The following is a 16,232-nucleotide window of genomic DNA, read 5'->3' as shown; positions in this document are numbered from 1 at the left end:
TGGAGTGGAGGGAGGTGGCTGGGGCAGAGGGGCAGGAACTAACACGAGCACACGTGCAGAGCCAAGGGAGGGGGCCACTGTCGCCAGTCCAGTCCAGAGGTGCCAGGATGTCCCAGAAGAGGGGAGTGGAGCCAACTCCCACGAGGCATTCTGGGAGAGCTGTGTCTTCCTAGGGACAGTGGGGCTGGGGGATGGGAGCAACCTCCAAAGAGTGTGAACCACAGCAGTGACCTCAGAAGGCTGCTTCTTCAGCACGACCTCTCAGCTCAGGGTGTGGGGTGGATGTTTCCCGGGGCACAGGCCCAGCTGGGGAGCACACACTAGTCCTAGCTGTGGAGGGATGTAGGGAGGGTGATGGTGAGGTTGGGGGGTGGGGTAGTGCCCAGCCTACGTCGGGGCGGGGGGGCTCACTTTTGGCGAATATCCTTCCTTTTCTGGTAGGAGGCCAGCACGTTTGCAGGCCGCAGGAGGCCGGTGGAGGTTGAGTCCCTCCCACCCATCAGCCACAGCATCCTGCAGACTCGTTTCACACTCAGTGTCGGCAGTTCATAAAGCAAGGTGGGGAGGCAGGACAGAGAGGCGCAGGGCCACCCCACTGTGTGCTCAGCGCCTCACAAGACATCAGAGGGGAGGCGGTACCTTCCAGAGAACCCGGGACATCCGCTTTGTCCCCAGTGCATGCAGGGGAGTGCACGGCCCGGGCCAGCCCCGGGGGCTCAGGAAGGGAGGGCAGGGGATGACCTCCCAGGGCGGCTGCTCACCCTACCCAGGTCCCCCCACCCAGTGGAGGGCAATTAGGGAGGTTTCAGCTACATGCAAATCCTCCCGCTGATGCCAGCAACCCAGTGTGGAAACAAAGTGACCGGAATCCCATGACCACCCTCAAGGGAACACGCCAGTGACAGCGAGACAGTAGGTCAGCAGTGCGAGGTTATCTGGCCACACTGAGGGCACCAATGCCAGGAACCCTCTGAGCAAGAGTGACCCGCTGGAGAGGGCTCGGCCTCAGAAAGCTTGACTCAGCAACACCAACGTAACAGGCACAGTTCGTCTATTAGAGCTCGGGGGCTCCTCCCAAGGAAGGCGAAGGACAGCAGTGGCCACAGTCCCCTGGTTCAAAGCCTGGTGACACTGTATGCTGTGTGTCCCTGGGCAAGTTACTCTAACTCTCTGGGCTTCCAATCCCTCCTTTGTCCAGTTGTTGCCAAGATTAAAGGAAGGCCAGTAAGCACTCAGCTTACCAGGGAGGGCTCACTTTTTTAGTTTTGGCTGATATTATCTCATTAAGAAAAAGACCCCAATCCTGGGGGCACCCTTGCTGGGCTTGGGTAAGTACAGACGGGCTGGGGACTCAGTTTGGGAACAGGGGTGGAGTGAGTGGATCTGGGAATTTAAAGTTCCGGGCAATCCATCCAGAAAGGAGAGGGAGGACCAGGGTGGTGAGGGCAGGGCACTGGCACTTGGCGTCCGGTGGGAAGCCTGCCCTGAGCAATCCCCAGTGGAGGCGGTGGGGAGGCCAAAAGGGTTCTTCTGAGCAGGAGTGTCAAAATGAGCAAGCGTCAGTTCTTCGCTGCAAAGGTGAGGTCATGGGATGCCTCCCCTCAGCTCCCAACACTTCCTATAAAAGTCCTGAGGGGCTGGGAACAAGGCCAGAGGTGCCCCTGGAAACCTAATTCTCCTGGGAATTCCCAAGAGCCTTGTGGATCTCCGGGGACGATGCCCCCAAACAACCTGAGGTTTCCACACCAACTCAGGCAGGCCTGGGGCAGCCACGGCAGTGCCCTACCCCGCCCTCCACCTCAAACCCAGGAGTCAGAGAAGACAAATGGCAGGGGGAGGCCCCGAGGGAAGGGGAAGCCAGGGGCCCCAGGCCCAACCCAAGTGGACCGTGGGGGACTCAACCGTCCCTCCAAACAGGAAGGAAAAGCACCCGGGCTGGCAGCCTCTGGGCCGTGGGTCTCCCATCCCCACCCCACTACATCCCCGCCGGCCAGTCCTTTCCCTGCATCCCTCTGCGGGGCTGGCACCACCTTCAATCCAGCAGCCCCTTTGCGGGCCGAGGGACCTGCAGGCCCTCAGTGGAAAAAACATGGGCCTGGAAGCAGAGGGACCTAATTCAGGCTCTGCCTGCATGCTGAGTGTTCACACGATCTCGGGGACAACCTGAGACTGTGCTCGCTTGCCCGTTTGCACACCTCACAGGCATGCGTCTGTGTGGCTCGTGGTCGGCGGCGCTGCTAGAGGGAAGCACACAGCCCCGGCAACGGCCTCCCCCATGGCCCCGTGGGCTGCGACACACCCCAGAGGCAGGAGTCAGGGCCACAGGGCAGCTCAAGGCAGAGCTCAAGGCACCCCTACCCTGGCCCTGGCCCTGGCTGGCCCTGGGGTGGGCGTGGGGACTGGAGGAAAAGTTAGCCTCATTCGGGCATGAAGACCGGTCTCTGCTTTGCCAGAGCAAACTCTATGGAAAGGGAGAGGAATGTCACAAGAATCGACCACGACTAAGTGCAATCGATTGGAAATTGGGGGGTATGGGAGAGTCAGGGGGAGGGGATGGGCAACAGCTCAGTAGGAGCGGAGCCAGCGGGGGCAACCAGTAACAGAGGAGAATGCCCCAGCCAGCTGGGCTGGCCTTACGGGGTATCATGAGGAGCCTGGACCTCATCCCATGGGCAACTGGGAGCTACTGAATGTTGTATGTTGTCCCCCACCCACAGAGGACTCTGAAGAGGGAAGCAAGGCAATGAGATTCGGATTCTGGCAAGAGGTCACAACATGGAAGACGGATGGGGGGAGGCCAGCTGCCCCAGGCCTGGTGGTCCGGCAGCCTACGGCCTGGCTAGGCAAGGATGGCTGAGATTTGGAGCCTGAGATGGGGGTAGTAATGACATTAATGGGAGGCTAGTGGCACAGGGAGCAAGAGTGTAGGCCTTCTGGGTTCAAAGCCCGGTCCCACCACTTACATGATGTGTGATGCTGGGTAAGTTCCCTAGCTTCTCTCTGCCTCAGTGTCCCCATCTGTGAAACGGGCGATGATAACTACCGCCGCACAGTGCTTCCGGTATGTAAATGCTGAGAGCAGTCCCTGCACACGGTAGATACTCGACAAGTGGTGGCTGTTCGGTATTTTGGGGGGACCCCAGCGCTCAATAAAGTTGACCATTGTGGGGTGGGGTGGGGGGAGCATGAGGCCCTTAGGGAGGGACAGGGAGACCCTGTCACTGAGGCCAAGCAGCGCAGCGCTGGGCAGGTTCGGGGGCCAGCACTTGTCCAAGGCAGAACTCAGCAGGTCCCCCTGGGCATAGAGCTGGGACGGTCTTGTCAGTAGAGGGTTGATGCCAGGCCTGCTGTCCCAGGCTTAAGAGTGTTCCCTGAGCAGCGCCGGGTGGCCTGGGGGCCCCCTCGGAGGTGTCTTAACCCCAGAGCTGGCATCTGCTGCAGCCTCAGTCCATCCTTCCCACCAGGAAGGGGCAGTGGGGCCAGCCCTGGGGACACAGTTTGTAGGTCCTGGACGATGTCCTCCTACTTCCTGCAAATCTGATCCAAGCTGGCAGAAGGCTAAGCACCGATCGTCCCCCCAGAGGCAGCCATGCAGGGGGAGAGACCAGGCAGCCACACCACTCACCATTTCAGAATCAGACCCCAGTACGACTGGAAGGAGTCCCCCACTCCTCACCCTGTCCCCCCGCCCCCCCCCCACTAAGGCTCTGCCTGGTCGGGAACCAGGAACCGGCACAAGGAGGCTGCTGATAGCCCTAGCAACCCAGTCTTTACCTCCAAACCGAAGATTTTACCTCCATCCCACGGCATAGTGGGGCAGCCAGGCTAAGACTGAAAGACAATAAAACCAGGCCTGGGTACCCCTTCACATACCCGTCCACCCACCCCTCGCACAAGAGAGGGGCCCTTAGCAACACGACACTAGGAACCGCTAAAAGGAAGGAGGGACATCAGCGCCTAGTGACTCCCAGCCAAGATGGGGGCTGGCCCCAAGCACTCACTGTCTCTCCCCCGGGAGACCCTTCGAAAAGGAGAGGAATCAGAGATATAAGAGTCATGATGATAAAGAGAATACAGGAGGTTTGGGGAGGGGGGCTTGGGAAAAGGGAGGCATCAGCAAACAGGTCTCAAAGACAAAAAGCAGACTAGGAATGTAACTGGCGATTCTGCCCAAGAAAGGCAGTTGGGCCCTCCAAAGCCAGAGGCGAGGTGGCGGTGTTCAGCCAAGCTCTTTGTCAGGGGCAAGGGTTACTTGGGGCAAAAGTAGGAGCTTTACGGAAAGTTGGCCTAGAGGAGAGCTGACCCAGACACAGCCCCCTCCCCACCCCCAAATACACAACACTCTTAGCTGCCAGGGATCTACAACCACAGGAAAAGAGAGAAATCAAAGGGGCTCTGGATTAAAATGGCGGCAGCGAGTGTCCCAAAGGAAAGACCTCTACATTCAGGCATCCAAGAGCTCCCAGTAATGGGCTGCTCCCTGCCTGGTCCCCAGAATCCAAGCCTGCTTCCGAAAGCCCGACCCGTACATACAAAAACAAAGACGCCACGGTCAGGAAAAGGCCCAGAAGGAGCACTATTGTGCCCGACCCCTCCCTTCCTCCCTTCCAGAACCCCCATTTTGGCCAGGTTCCTGCCCCTCAGGGAAGGGCAGTCACTGACTGGCCTGGGTGGGCCCATGACCCAGTGCCAGCCAAGGGGATGCCAGGGGCTGGCTTACGGGATCCGTCTGGGAAAGACTTCCCCATTGTTTAGAAGAACCGTAGGTCTTTCCTGCGTCCGATTTTGTCACAGCTGTGTGTGACTTGGGGAGCCTGCCATCTTGCTAAGATGCAGGCGACACCAGGACTGGGGGTACAGAGCACGGGACCCAGGTCTCTGACAGCAGCCAAGCATGCCCAAGGGCCACCCCTGTCCTCTGGACTCCCTGTTATACGACAGGATTCTCCACTGATGAGTTCAGCGCAGGGTTTTCCATCACTGGACTAACACGAGGAGAACAGCATAGGTAGTCTCAACACGCACGTTCAGGAATGGCCCCTAATCTGATGGTGGCGACCCCTCGGAAGAGAACAGCATCAGGCTTCCACCCTCCGAGTCACAGTATCTCTATTATTTTACAAGAGATTTTGAACAGGGACATCATACTTTTACAACAACACCAAAAAATCATTTTCTTTTAGTTGTGAGAGTCTAGTCTGTTCCCTCCAAACCAGTGGGTCTCAGCTTCGGGGAAACGGGCCTTAAACCCTGTCGAGAAGCTGGATCCCCTCAGCAAGTGGGTGCCCGCAACTGGATACATGATTGCAGAGGCCCCGAAGATCTGAGGCGAAGAGCTCCTGCCCTAGCCACGGGGCTCAGGGAGGGTAGACGCCCAAGGCCAAGGTCTCTGCCACCAAGTTAGCTTTTGCTTTTCCTTTTCGTCTGGAGGTTTTTTTTGTTTTGTTTTTTTTAAGTCTTTCTAGGGCTTGTCAACAGCCTGGCTCAAACACCTTGGACCACCTCTCAGGGGAATTTACACCAAGGCAGCCCTTCCCGGGGACAGTGTCACACCGGGGACCCCAGGGCCGGGGTGCCAGCTGCTGGCCCCCTTTGCTGGCAGAAGAAGCGGATGCATTTGTGGCCAGGGCTCTGGGCTCCCTCCTCCGTCCCCTTCTGCTCTGCCTCTTTTCTCCTCAGGCCCTGAGGCCTGCCTCAGGGAGTGAAACCCAGAAAGGGGATGAGAGAGACCAGCCCGGATTTCCAGGGCTTGGGATTCAGAAGACTCCAGAGGGACTTAATTGCCTAGAACAGGGCCCGGCAAACTACAGCCTGCAGGTGAAATCCTGCGCCCCAAGTCTGACGGGAGCACAGCCTTGCCGGTGGGTACTGTAAATGGCTGGTTCTGCCTCACAGAGGTGAGGTTAGTCCCCCCGCAGCAGGGACCCGAGGACCCACAGGCCAAACAGATTTACTGTCTGACCCCTTACTGAAGGAGCTTGCCCACCCGTGGCCTCAAAGGAAACTAGGTCAATTAGAAGGTCATACAGTCCATCCCCCAGGCTCCCAAAGTCAGACCACCTGCATCCCAGTGAAGCCCCCAGAGAAAAGGGCTTAACACCTTCCAGATAATTCTTTCCATTTCTCAGCAACTCCAACCATGAGAAAGCTTTCTTCTCTACATTGAACCAAAGCTGTAGTCTCCTCTCCTCGTGCCCGCCATGGTCGAGTGGGTCCCCACCACACTCCAAGCTGTCAGCTGCCATCCTCCGCCTCCAGGACCCTCAGTCTCCGGGCCTTCAGTGCTTCCCTGTCTCAAGGACCTGGATCCCCTCCCAGCCCTGGCTGGCTGCTCTTCCCTGGCTATGTCCAGAAAGACCAGGACCCCCTACCCTGAATGCAGCAGCCTGGAGTCACAGTGCCCCCCAGCATCTTCACGGGGGCTGCTAGGCCACACGAAGTGTCTTGTACATGTGTGCTGGATGGCTTTTTCCACGGCCTGCATTCCTCCCTGTCAAGCAGCATCATTTAAATCCAGCTCCCGTCAAGTGTATTTGAGCTTCTCAAGGGTAGTGACTCCTCGGGATCGGTCTGCATAAGCAGCCCCCAGCAGGGGCTTCGCTGAATGAGTGAAAGAATGAATGATGAATAGCTCATACACAGGAGGTGAGAAGGAGGCCCATCATCTTCATCATCATCATCATCGTCATCATCGTACCCCAGCGGATTATGGTGAGCCAATGTACAGACATTGCTGGCCGTGGGACCCAGAGGTAGGAACACTGGGGAAGGGGTCACAAAATGTCATGCAGCCTCGGAACCAACGAGTCCATGTCTGGGGTCCATTTTCTTGGCAGGTCGCTGACCACAAGTCAGCTTTCATCCTGCAGGATGGTGTGGTCCTTGCTCCTACGACTCAGAGGCCCCTGCACATGGGCCCTCCGAGGAGCACCTAGGATTTAGAACCAGCAATGCTCTTGGATCACCAACACTGACGGGACACAGGAGCTGAAAGAGGCTCTAGAGGCCGATTACATCATGCGGGGGAGACGAGCCCCGAGTGTGTCAGGATGAGCGTGAACGTGAGCACGCGTGTCAGCACGTGTGAGCGCGCGAGGGGGCACACGAGGCACAGATCTTCACGAAGCAGGAAACCGAAGGCAGACGTGTGCCAAATCTGGAGCGTGTGCGGGGCCCCTCCACGGAGCATGTCCTCCCCGGCTCACAGACAGACCTGGCAGCCACACCTCCCAGACCCCATTCGCTCAGCTCGTTTTTACAGACCCACTGGCTCAGCCGCATCATGAAACCACACGCCGGGTAGCCCAGTGGACATCAGACCCTCCTCCAACCCAACGGAAGAAGGTTATCTCTCTCTACTAGCTGGACTCGGGGTACAACAGGGCTAGAGTATACATGAAGTTAGAGTCCCCTAGACCTCACAGCTTTGAAAGCAGGCACTTGTGACCTGAGCTGGCAAGGGAGAAGGGGAAAAGGACTTTTTTTGCATAATATAAGATTTTAATAACTCACTGAATTTCAACCTCAATTGCTCAGTCTCAAATTCCTCATTCAAATTCTCATAGCATGGGAAGGCTCTGTAAGGAGGGTGGAGGAGACTTCCCAGAGAGAGACGTGGGCAACAGGGAAGGAGGAAGAAACTCCCTGCAAAGATCTCGCTGCCAGGAGCTGCGGAACGCCCTTCCAGCCCCCCTCCACGGCGAGCAAATAGAAACAACCGTGCTTGAACGGGGCTGAGAAACAGTTCTAGTTCCAAGTCAAGGTGCCTTTCTGCTGGAAGTCCAGGCCCCAAAGAAGCCAGCCGGGGTTCTGGCTGAACGCCCGCCAGGAATTCAGACGAGCCCAGGGTTCTCTCGCCTCACCCTCAGTCAGCCAGGGTCAAATGTGCAAAATCCAGTGCAGGTGAGGGAATGTCAAATCTAAGGCAGGTCACTGTGGACTGAAGCCGCAATCGGGGGTCAGAAGCTCTTGCCTTTCTCTAAGCGGGGAGAAAAGCATCTGGCTTCCACTTATTTTCATGCATCTTTCCCATCTTCCAAGTCAATTCACTCAAAAGATGCACCTGAGAGTGGGTGCGCTGTCTCTTCTCCCCCCCCCTTCCTCCTCCTCCCAGTAAACCTCCTCAACCTCACCTCTACAGCAAATGCCTCCCCTCCAAGTCTACACCCCTTTCTCCCTCCCTAGTTCTGTAACATCCTCGCCTTTCCCAGGCTCAGCGATGATGCGGGTGTTGGAGGGGCGGCCATGACGTCACCATTTTGGATTCTCCATAAAAAGACAACTCTCCCAGAGCCAAATGCTCCTCTTCCCACCCTCTCTTTGGGGAATTGGAGGACAAGCTCTGAGTATAGCTGCAAAAATATCGCAAGCACATTTCAAGTTGGCTGCATTTGGGTCCTGACCTTAAGTGGCTGCCCTTGGTACCTCCCTCTGCGAGAGGCCCCTGGAGAAGCCCGGGGGGTAATTAAAATTTCCTGTCTAGCCTTAACCTCCACCAGCTTGTGTTACAGCCCTGGACACACACACACAGAGTCAGTTTCTTCTGGGCCTTCTCGCTCTTCATTTAAAATCAGGCCACTGTTCTCTTGGCGCGGGCTATCCAGTAACACGCTTGGAAATAAGAGGAAACTTTCTCTGGCCAGGCGGATGATGTCTCTGGCTTCCCCCACTCACTCGAAAATTCTCTTCCTCCTACAACACACCATTTGGGAGCCAGGCTCATGTGCGGGAGGCCCTAAGCATACGAAGACAAGTGACCCACAGTCCAAGACCCCAACATGCTCGTGGGCTGGGGAGGATCCAGTTTTTTCAGTTTTTTCCCAAACCTTGACAATGAAAGAAATCCCTAAGCAAAACACTTTCTTTTCTTTTTTTTTCTTTCTTTCTTTTTTTTTTTTTTTTAGTAAAACACTTTTTTTTTTTTTTTTTAATTTTTTTTTTTTTTTAAAGATTTTTATTTATTTATTTGACAGAGAGAGAGAGTACAGGTACGCAGAGAGGCAGGCAGAGGGAGAGGGAGAAGCAGGCTCCCCGCTGAGCAGGGAGCCCGATGCGGGACTCGATCCCGGGACTCCAGGATCATGACCTGAGCCGAAGGCAGCCGCTTAACCGACTGAGCCACCCAGGCGCCCTAGTAAAACACTTTCAAATAGGAAAATCAAATGTAAAAGATCAAAGCCCGTGTTCTGCAGCATCTGCGTGAATCTCGCTAGCCCTGAACAAAAAGAATGGGCGTACTTTGTACCGTCAAGTCAGGTTCTGAGTGAACTAAGGCGACATCAGAGCCTGGATCTAGAAACTCTGATTAAACAGAAATTCTTGCTGAAAGTAAATGCACTCCTGGCACGGGTGGGGGGTTTTCCACTGGTTTTGTGTTTTGTAGTTAGATGGCAACTCCATTTCATTAGGATGGGGCTTTGGGAAGACTGATCCCCTTTCTTTTTTTTTTTAAAGATTTTATTTATTTATTTGACAGAGAGAGGCATAGTGAGAGAGGGAACACAAACAGGGGGAGTGGGAGAGGGAGAAGCAGGCTTCCTGCCGAGCAGGGAGCCCGATGCGGGGCTCGATCCCAGGACCCTGGGACCATGACCTGAGCCGAAGGCAGACGCTTAACGACTGAGCCACCCAGGCACCCCCTGATCCCCTTTCTGCTAGGGGTAGGGGAATCATGCTGGCTCTGACATCCCCAAATGTGGGAGCCTCCCCCTTCCCGCCCCCCACTCCCTCCACTCAGAAGGCCACGAGGAGCCAGTCCTGGGGCCACATGGCCTAGGCAACTCTGCTCGCTTGCAGTAACGGGTGGAATAGCCCATTCACAGCCACCCAGACCCTCAGACTGTGATCTTATTTGGAAATAGGATCATCACAGACATAATAAATTAAACTAAGATGAAGTCATACTAGATTAGGGTGGGCCCTAAATCCAGTGACTAGTGTCCTCACATCATCAAGAACACCATCAGGAACACTTGACCGGACATTAGCAAGGTGGAGTTGGGAGTAGGGCCTATAAGCCGAGGCGAGCCAAGGCTTGCTGGTGACCACCAGAAGCTACAAGAGGAAGGATTTTCTTCCCTAAAGCTCTGTAGCTCGCAGAGCCATGCCGAAACCTTGAGTTCAGGTGCCAACCTCCAGAAGGCCGGAGAATACATTCATGCTGTTTAAAGCCACTGGATCATAGTACCTTGCTAGAGCAGCCCTAGGACACTCCCCTCCTCCAGCAGTGGAGCGAGCAACTCCCATCAACAGAGCCTGGAAGGGCAATAAGGAAGGGCATAGCCCCAGCGGGACCAATTACTCAGCAAGCGGCCAGGGCACCGCTCTCCAGCTCAAAGTGCAGGAGAAATCGACTTCAAAGGATAATTCAGACATTGCAAAGTGGTTTTGGATTTTTTTAAAAGATTTTATATATTTGTGTGTGTGTGTGTGTGTGTGTGTGTGTGAGAGAGAGAGAGAGAGAGAGAGAGAGAGAGCGCACCAGTGGGGGGGGTGCCCAGAGGGAGAGGGAGAAGCAGACTCTCCACTGAGCAGGGAGCCCGACGCGGGGCTCAGTCCCAGGACCCTGAGATCATGACCTGGGTTGAAGGGAGATGCTTAACCAACTGAGCCACGCAGGTGCCCCTGGTCGGCAAAAAAAAAAGACAACACAAAATTTGCACATCCACCCAAATGACAGCTGTGTGATCATCTGAAACTGAGTGACGCAAACCTCCTGGGCCCTCACCGTGGGCCCAGCACGGAGCTAACTGCTTCACATGCATTAGCTTATTTAATCTCCACGGTAACCCCACAAGCACCGTACTGTTCTATCCTCACTTGACAGAAGGGGAAACCGAGGCACAGAGCTTTTCAGTAACCTTCCAGGTAGCAAGCGGTAGAGTCGGGGTCTGAACCCAGGAAGCCTGGCTCCACGTTCCAGCTCTTCACGGCCTCGGCACTGCTTCTGCAGTGGGTTAAGTCTGGAAAGCCAGGCGATGGGAAATAAGCTGGGATTTTAACACGCTTAGGCTTTTATTTATTTATGTGTAGAAAAGCAAAGGAAAAAGGAAAAGGGACAAAGAGGCCACACTTTGGTTGGGGACAGAAGCACAGTAACGACCAGCACCGGCAGGACGGGTGCCGAGCTGACACCTCACAGGGCAGGAGAAGAGTCAGGGAGGGCTCAGAGGACGGGGGGCAGTAAGGGGTTTCCGGGCCCCGCCCTCCGGGAGCGGCCGAGGCAGCTGCAGAGAGGGGTCAGTGCGGAAATGGGCATGGGGGCAGAGGAGTGAGCCATCGGGTTAAGAGGACCTACCTATGCATAGTTTAAAAGTTGCTGGGTTGTTTCTTTTTTCTTTAAGTCATGTAGGACAGCAGGAAGAACCCATGAAAGAGGGCCAGCAGGGAGTCAGGGCTGGGCTGTGGGCAAAGCTGGGACCAAGGAGCTCCTTAGCTGGCAGCAGAGGACCAGCCTCAGGCCGGGCGGCAAATCCCCGAGTGCCAAGCCCCATAGCAGCCTTTCTGGGTGCGTGGGGGCCCAGGGCCTGCCCCAGCCTGGGCAAGGGCAGCCGGGGCAGGCAGCCCCTTGGGCTGATGGGCTCAGGCAGAGAAGGTCCCAGAGCCAGCTGGCTATCTGGAGCAGGGGTGGAGGTGGCAAGAGGGCAGGGAGCCGGCGGTGGTTGGCAGGGGGACTGGCCGGATCTAGTGACCACAGGCACGGCAGGGCCCCTTCACAAGATGAGGGGTTGGTCCATCACCTAGTGTCACTGTCACATGCTGAGTTGTGTCACAAGTAGCCGGGGAACAAATCTCCCAACCCAGGGCCCGCTGACCCTGGTGGGGTAGGGACAGCCAAGTCCCAGCTGCCTCCCAGGTGTGGGAAACGGGCAGACGCATCCAGAGGGAAAACCAATGAGTTCAGAGAGTGGGTGCTGAGTCTGTGGAAGCTCGGGGGTTGGGGCCATGCAATCCCTGTCTCTGTGGGGTGTGGGGAGCCTGAAGCTGGGGCCAGGCACAGGGACACAGGGCTGGAGCCTAAGTGGGGGCACGATGTGCAGCAAAGGGCTCCCCCCTTCTAGGTCACATGCCATCTCAGCAGGTCACCCGTTCATCTCCCCAAAACCCGTTGAAAGGAACAACCGCCCCCATTATACAGATGAAAGGACGGAAGTGGTTAAGCAACTTGTCCACGGTCAACAGTCACAGCTAATGACCCCGGAATAAGGGAGCTATGTGCCCACCCTCCCCACACGCATGATGCATAACTGGGTCTCGACACCAGGTTCAGGGGGGCCTTTCCGAACACAGTGGGGGAAGAAAGGCAGCACTTTCCAGGGGCCCCTGCCCCGGTGGCCACAGCAGCTACCTGGCCCTCACGGGAGGGTAGCCGTTGTGCCCATCTCACCAGCAAGAGAACCAAGACTCTGAGGGATTATGCAGCTTGCCCAGGGTCACGGATCCTGGGCCCCGTCAGCCCTATGTCTGTCCGAATCCAAAGGAACACTGTTCCCCTTGCCGAGCTGCTGTCTCCGGCTACTGCTCAGCTGACTCTAACCGGAGGGGCCGTTCTGCTTCTCCCGCCTTCCGGACACAGGGGGGTGATTCCCAGGAAGGCTTCTATGCACCAGCTTGGGCCTCAGATCCCACACCCTGATGACAGGAGCTGCCAGTCCTGCGAGAGCACACTCATGGCTGATGGGGAACAAAGCAGCAGGCCTGAGCCTGCCCACAATTTGGGTCCAGGGTGACCCATGAAGGTCATTCACAGCCAAACCAGCACTTGACCCTCCTTCCTCAGCAAGAGCCCCAAGATTTGCCAGTGAAAGCCATTCTTCCCCACCGCCAAGCCCCTGCTGCTAGGGGTGGAGGCCGGACTCCTCACTGCAGGGGTGGGGCACGTGGCTCAGGCCTGGCCAATCAGAGCCACAAGTCCCCCTGGCCACAGCAATTGGTTCAGAGCCAGTAAGAAACAATAGTAAAGCTAAAAAGAGAGAAAGAGACAATAAGGCCTTTGCTGTGGTTACTCTCCCTCCGGACTTACTGGAGCTGCTGTGGCCAGCCTGCCACCATCAGGGATAAGCCACCTGAGAATGGGGACAACAGAGAGAGGAAGCTGGCTTAAGAAAATGAGAAACTAAGCACTGATAGCATCATCTGAGCACCTAGGTCCAGCCATTCCTGACACCACACTGTGAGCCAATTAACCTCCTTCTCGTTTATGCCAATTTGGTTGAAAGTGACAGAAAACCTAGAATTCTGCCTGACACCACAGCTCTGGAGAGCTATCATGTAGTGCCATGCGCAGGTGGGGACCCCGGACCACACACTGCCGTCCCTTCAGCTTGACCCTGTTTCCTCGTGGATGCCGCCTCGCTTGAAGACCCTGTGTGGACTCCCTGTATTACCCTTAGGCAGCCAACAAACAAACGAACCTATCCTTTCACAAATTGCTCTGCAGAAAAAAAAGCAATGGCATAAATAAATAAAAGAAGCCCAAGTCAGGGCGCCTGGGTGGCTCAGTTGGTTAAGCAACTGCCTTCGGCTCAGGTCATGATCCTGGAGTCCCAGGATCGAGTCCCGCATCGGGCTCCCTGCTCAGCAGGGAGTCTGCTTCTCCCTCTGACCCTCCACCCTCTCATGCTCTCTCTCTATCATTCTCTCTCTCTCAATAAATAAAAATCTTTAAAATAAAAAAAAAAAAAAAAAAAAAAAAGAAGAAGCCCAAGTCTATACCTCAAAGCAACCTGAAGGTGGAGGTCCCCGAGATGCAGCGCCCTCCAATCCAGCTGGACTGGGAGGAACTGCTGGGACATGGGAGCAAAGAAGCCAGAGCAGTCCTCCCGGGAAATAAATCAAAGGGGCTCCCACAAACCATTCACCCATTGCTCTTCCATCTCCACCCCAGACACACCCCCCCCAACTCAGCCTTCCTTAATTACCCAAACTAGACCCACCAGGTGTGAACACCAGAGAACAGTGCCGGGAAGCCAGGGAAATCAGGGTGTGGGGGAGGCAGAGGAGGCGGGGAGGCCCCCGGAGCCAGCCTCTGCTGACCACAGAGGCCGAGGCTGGACGGCAGCCCAGCCTCAGGAAGGGGCCAACGCTCTGGCCACACAGTGGCGGCCACAGAGCCTTTAAATAGAACCTCCACGCGGGAGGACAAACACATTCCAAGCGCTTTTAAAAACGCCCCAAGCATGACCTGGCCGGAGGCCTCTGCTCCCCCAGGCATTTTTCCGGTCTTGGCCCAATTCTGGAAATAATATTAATAGCTTGGTTAGGAGCTTTAGGGTGTGCAAAACACTGTATGGCCTTAAAAGGCAGGGACGATTACTGCCCTCACCCTCCAGATGAGGAAACTGAGGTCCAGGGACCTCCCAGAATGCAAGGCCGAATAGTGGGGGCTCTCTACGCTGCCTCCAACGCCCAGCAGCTCCCGGGCTCGGCGGGGCTTGCACCGCGGGACGGGAGCGAGCCCCCGTCCGACCGGCTGCCGGCTGCTACGTCCGGTTCCGACGGGCGCCTCCTGCCCAAAACGCAAGAAGGGGTAGAGCAGATATGGCGACGCCGCCGGGACGCTCCCTGGACACACTCGCCCCAGGAACGTCCCGATCTTCTGCAACGAGTTTAACCAACTCTCAGTTCTCAGCCTCTGTGGGTACGTCAGACCCCGCGCGGCAGCCAAGGATAACTTTCCTCTTTTGTTCTAAAAGATAAAAGGACAATGGGGCTAATTTCTCCCTGGGGAGATAAAGTTAAAGCTGGCAGGTGAGGCGCTGCGCGACTCCGTTTCCTAGAAGCTGCGCGGCGGGCACATCTTGCCACCAGCGGCGGAGGGGGCGGGACCGGCCGTCGGGACCCGCGCCCTGGGACTCAGGGGAGCTTCTGAGCTCAGTCCGGGAGAGCTGCGGCCACTGCTCTCGGTGGCCGGGCCAGGTCTCCCCCCCGCCCCCCGCCGCGCCGGCACTGGGTCCGGGCGCGCAGGATCTGGGGGCGTGGGTTAAATGCTAAGGGCACCCCGCATCTCCTAAATTATCCCACCCTGTCCCACCAAAGCAGAGCCGGGACTCCGGGCCAGAAAGACCCGCCCACCGCCACCTCCCCGCTCCCTCCCTCTCGGGTCCCCGGGAGCAGGGTCCTCCGGGGCGCACGGCGCAGGGCGGCGCGGGCGCTCACAGTTTGAACTTGCTCTCCAGGTCCTTGATGAGGCGGCGGCTGAACTCGGGGAACTCGGTGTAGGGGTTGAAGACCTTGCAGCGGCGAGGCCGCGCGGTGCCCTCGTTGATGTCCAGCCGTCGGGTCAGCTGCGCACTCAGCTCGGCGTCCGCGCAGGCGGTGGGCGCCCAGGCGGGGGACTCGGACTCGGGCTCCCGCGCGGCCAAGGCGCGGGGCGCGGGCTGGGGGCGGCCCTCCTCCGCCTCCTCCCACTGCAGTCGCCGCTGCAGCTTGAGCGCCAGCTCCTGGCTGGCCATGGCGACGGATCTGGGGACCCGGGGACGCGGAACCCGACGCGGGGACTGGCGGACGGCGCGCTCCTCGCGGGCTCGCGGCTCTGCGACGCTCTGCCCCGGCGGCCGGAATCCGGCGGTTGGGTGGAACCGCGGGCGGGAGGGGGGGCGGGCGGGGCGGGGCCGCGGCTTTAAGGAGGCGCGGCGGCCGGAGGAGCCGCCCGCCCGGCCACAGGCCGCAGGTGTCCTCGCGTCCCAGGGACGCCTACCCGGCTGCCCGCTCCCCGGGACTCCGGACTGGAGGCTGACCGCCCCTCAGGACGGGAAGTGGACCCTCCGATCAACTCCGACCTTGCCGCGCACGCCCGCTCGGAGGGATCCGAGGGACCCTGCGGTCCCCGGGGAAACGGCAGTGGGAGAGTTTCGCGACCGTTCGGGCGGTTCCTCTCGTTCCACAGACGTACCCCGACTGGAGGTGCTCGCGGCCCAGGACAGGCCGGAGGTGGGATAAACCGAGCGCCCCCGGGTGACACCCACGCGCTCCCGTGGCTGGCACCCACGGGTCGCGAGGTCTGGGAGTGGGAGGCGCCCGCAGGGAGTAGGGAGCTGCGTTTCTAACATTTCATTGAAAATAAATGTTGCTTAATACATTAGATGTTAATTTAAAAAATAATAAAAAGAAAAAAATGAAATGTTGCTAAAACATACTAAAATTACTAAAAACAAATAAGCAAACAGGGGTGACAAAACTCGTGGCTCCCCCAGAGGCGAGACACCCGCGTGGCTTCAGGGGCTCCAGCTTTT

At 57.3% G+C, this 16,232-nt stretch overlaps 1 protein-coding gene across 1 annotated transcript in view; it reads right to left on the bottom strand.

Moving 5' to 3' along the window:
• Window positions 1-15,553, bottom strand: part of EFHD1 (EF-hand domain family member D1) — a 41,589-nt gene extending 26,036 nt beyond the window's left edge. Inside the window, exon 1 of the mRNA XM_036069263.2 lies at window positions 15,157-15,553. Coding sequence (XP_035925156.1) covers window positions 15,157-15,452 — 296 coding nt within the window. The 5' untranslated portion in view covers window positions 15,453-15,553. The remainder of the gene's footprint in view (window positions 1-15,156) is intronic.
• Between the last annotated feature and the right edge of the window lie 679 nt (window positions 15,554-16,232).

The sequence above is a fragment of the Halichoerus grypus genome, chromosome 4, assembly GCF_964656455.1.
Source record: "Halichoerus grypus chromosome 4, mHalGry1.hap1.1, whole genome shotgun sequence".
Classification (NCBI taxonomy): Eukaryota; Metazoa; Chordata; class Mammalia; order Carnivora; family Phocidae; genus Halichoerus; species Halichoerus grypus.
The sequence above is the reverse complement of the archived record's forward strand: the minus strand, read 5'-3'. Positions and strand labels throughout refer to the sequence as shown.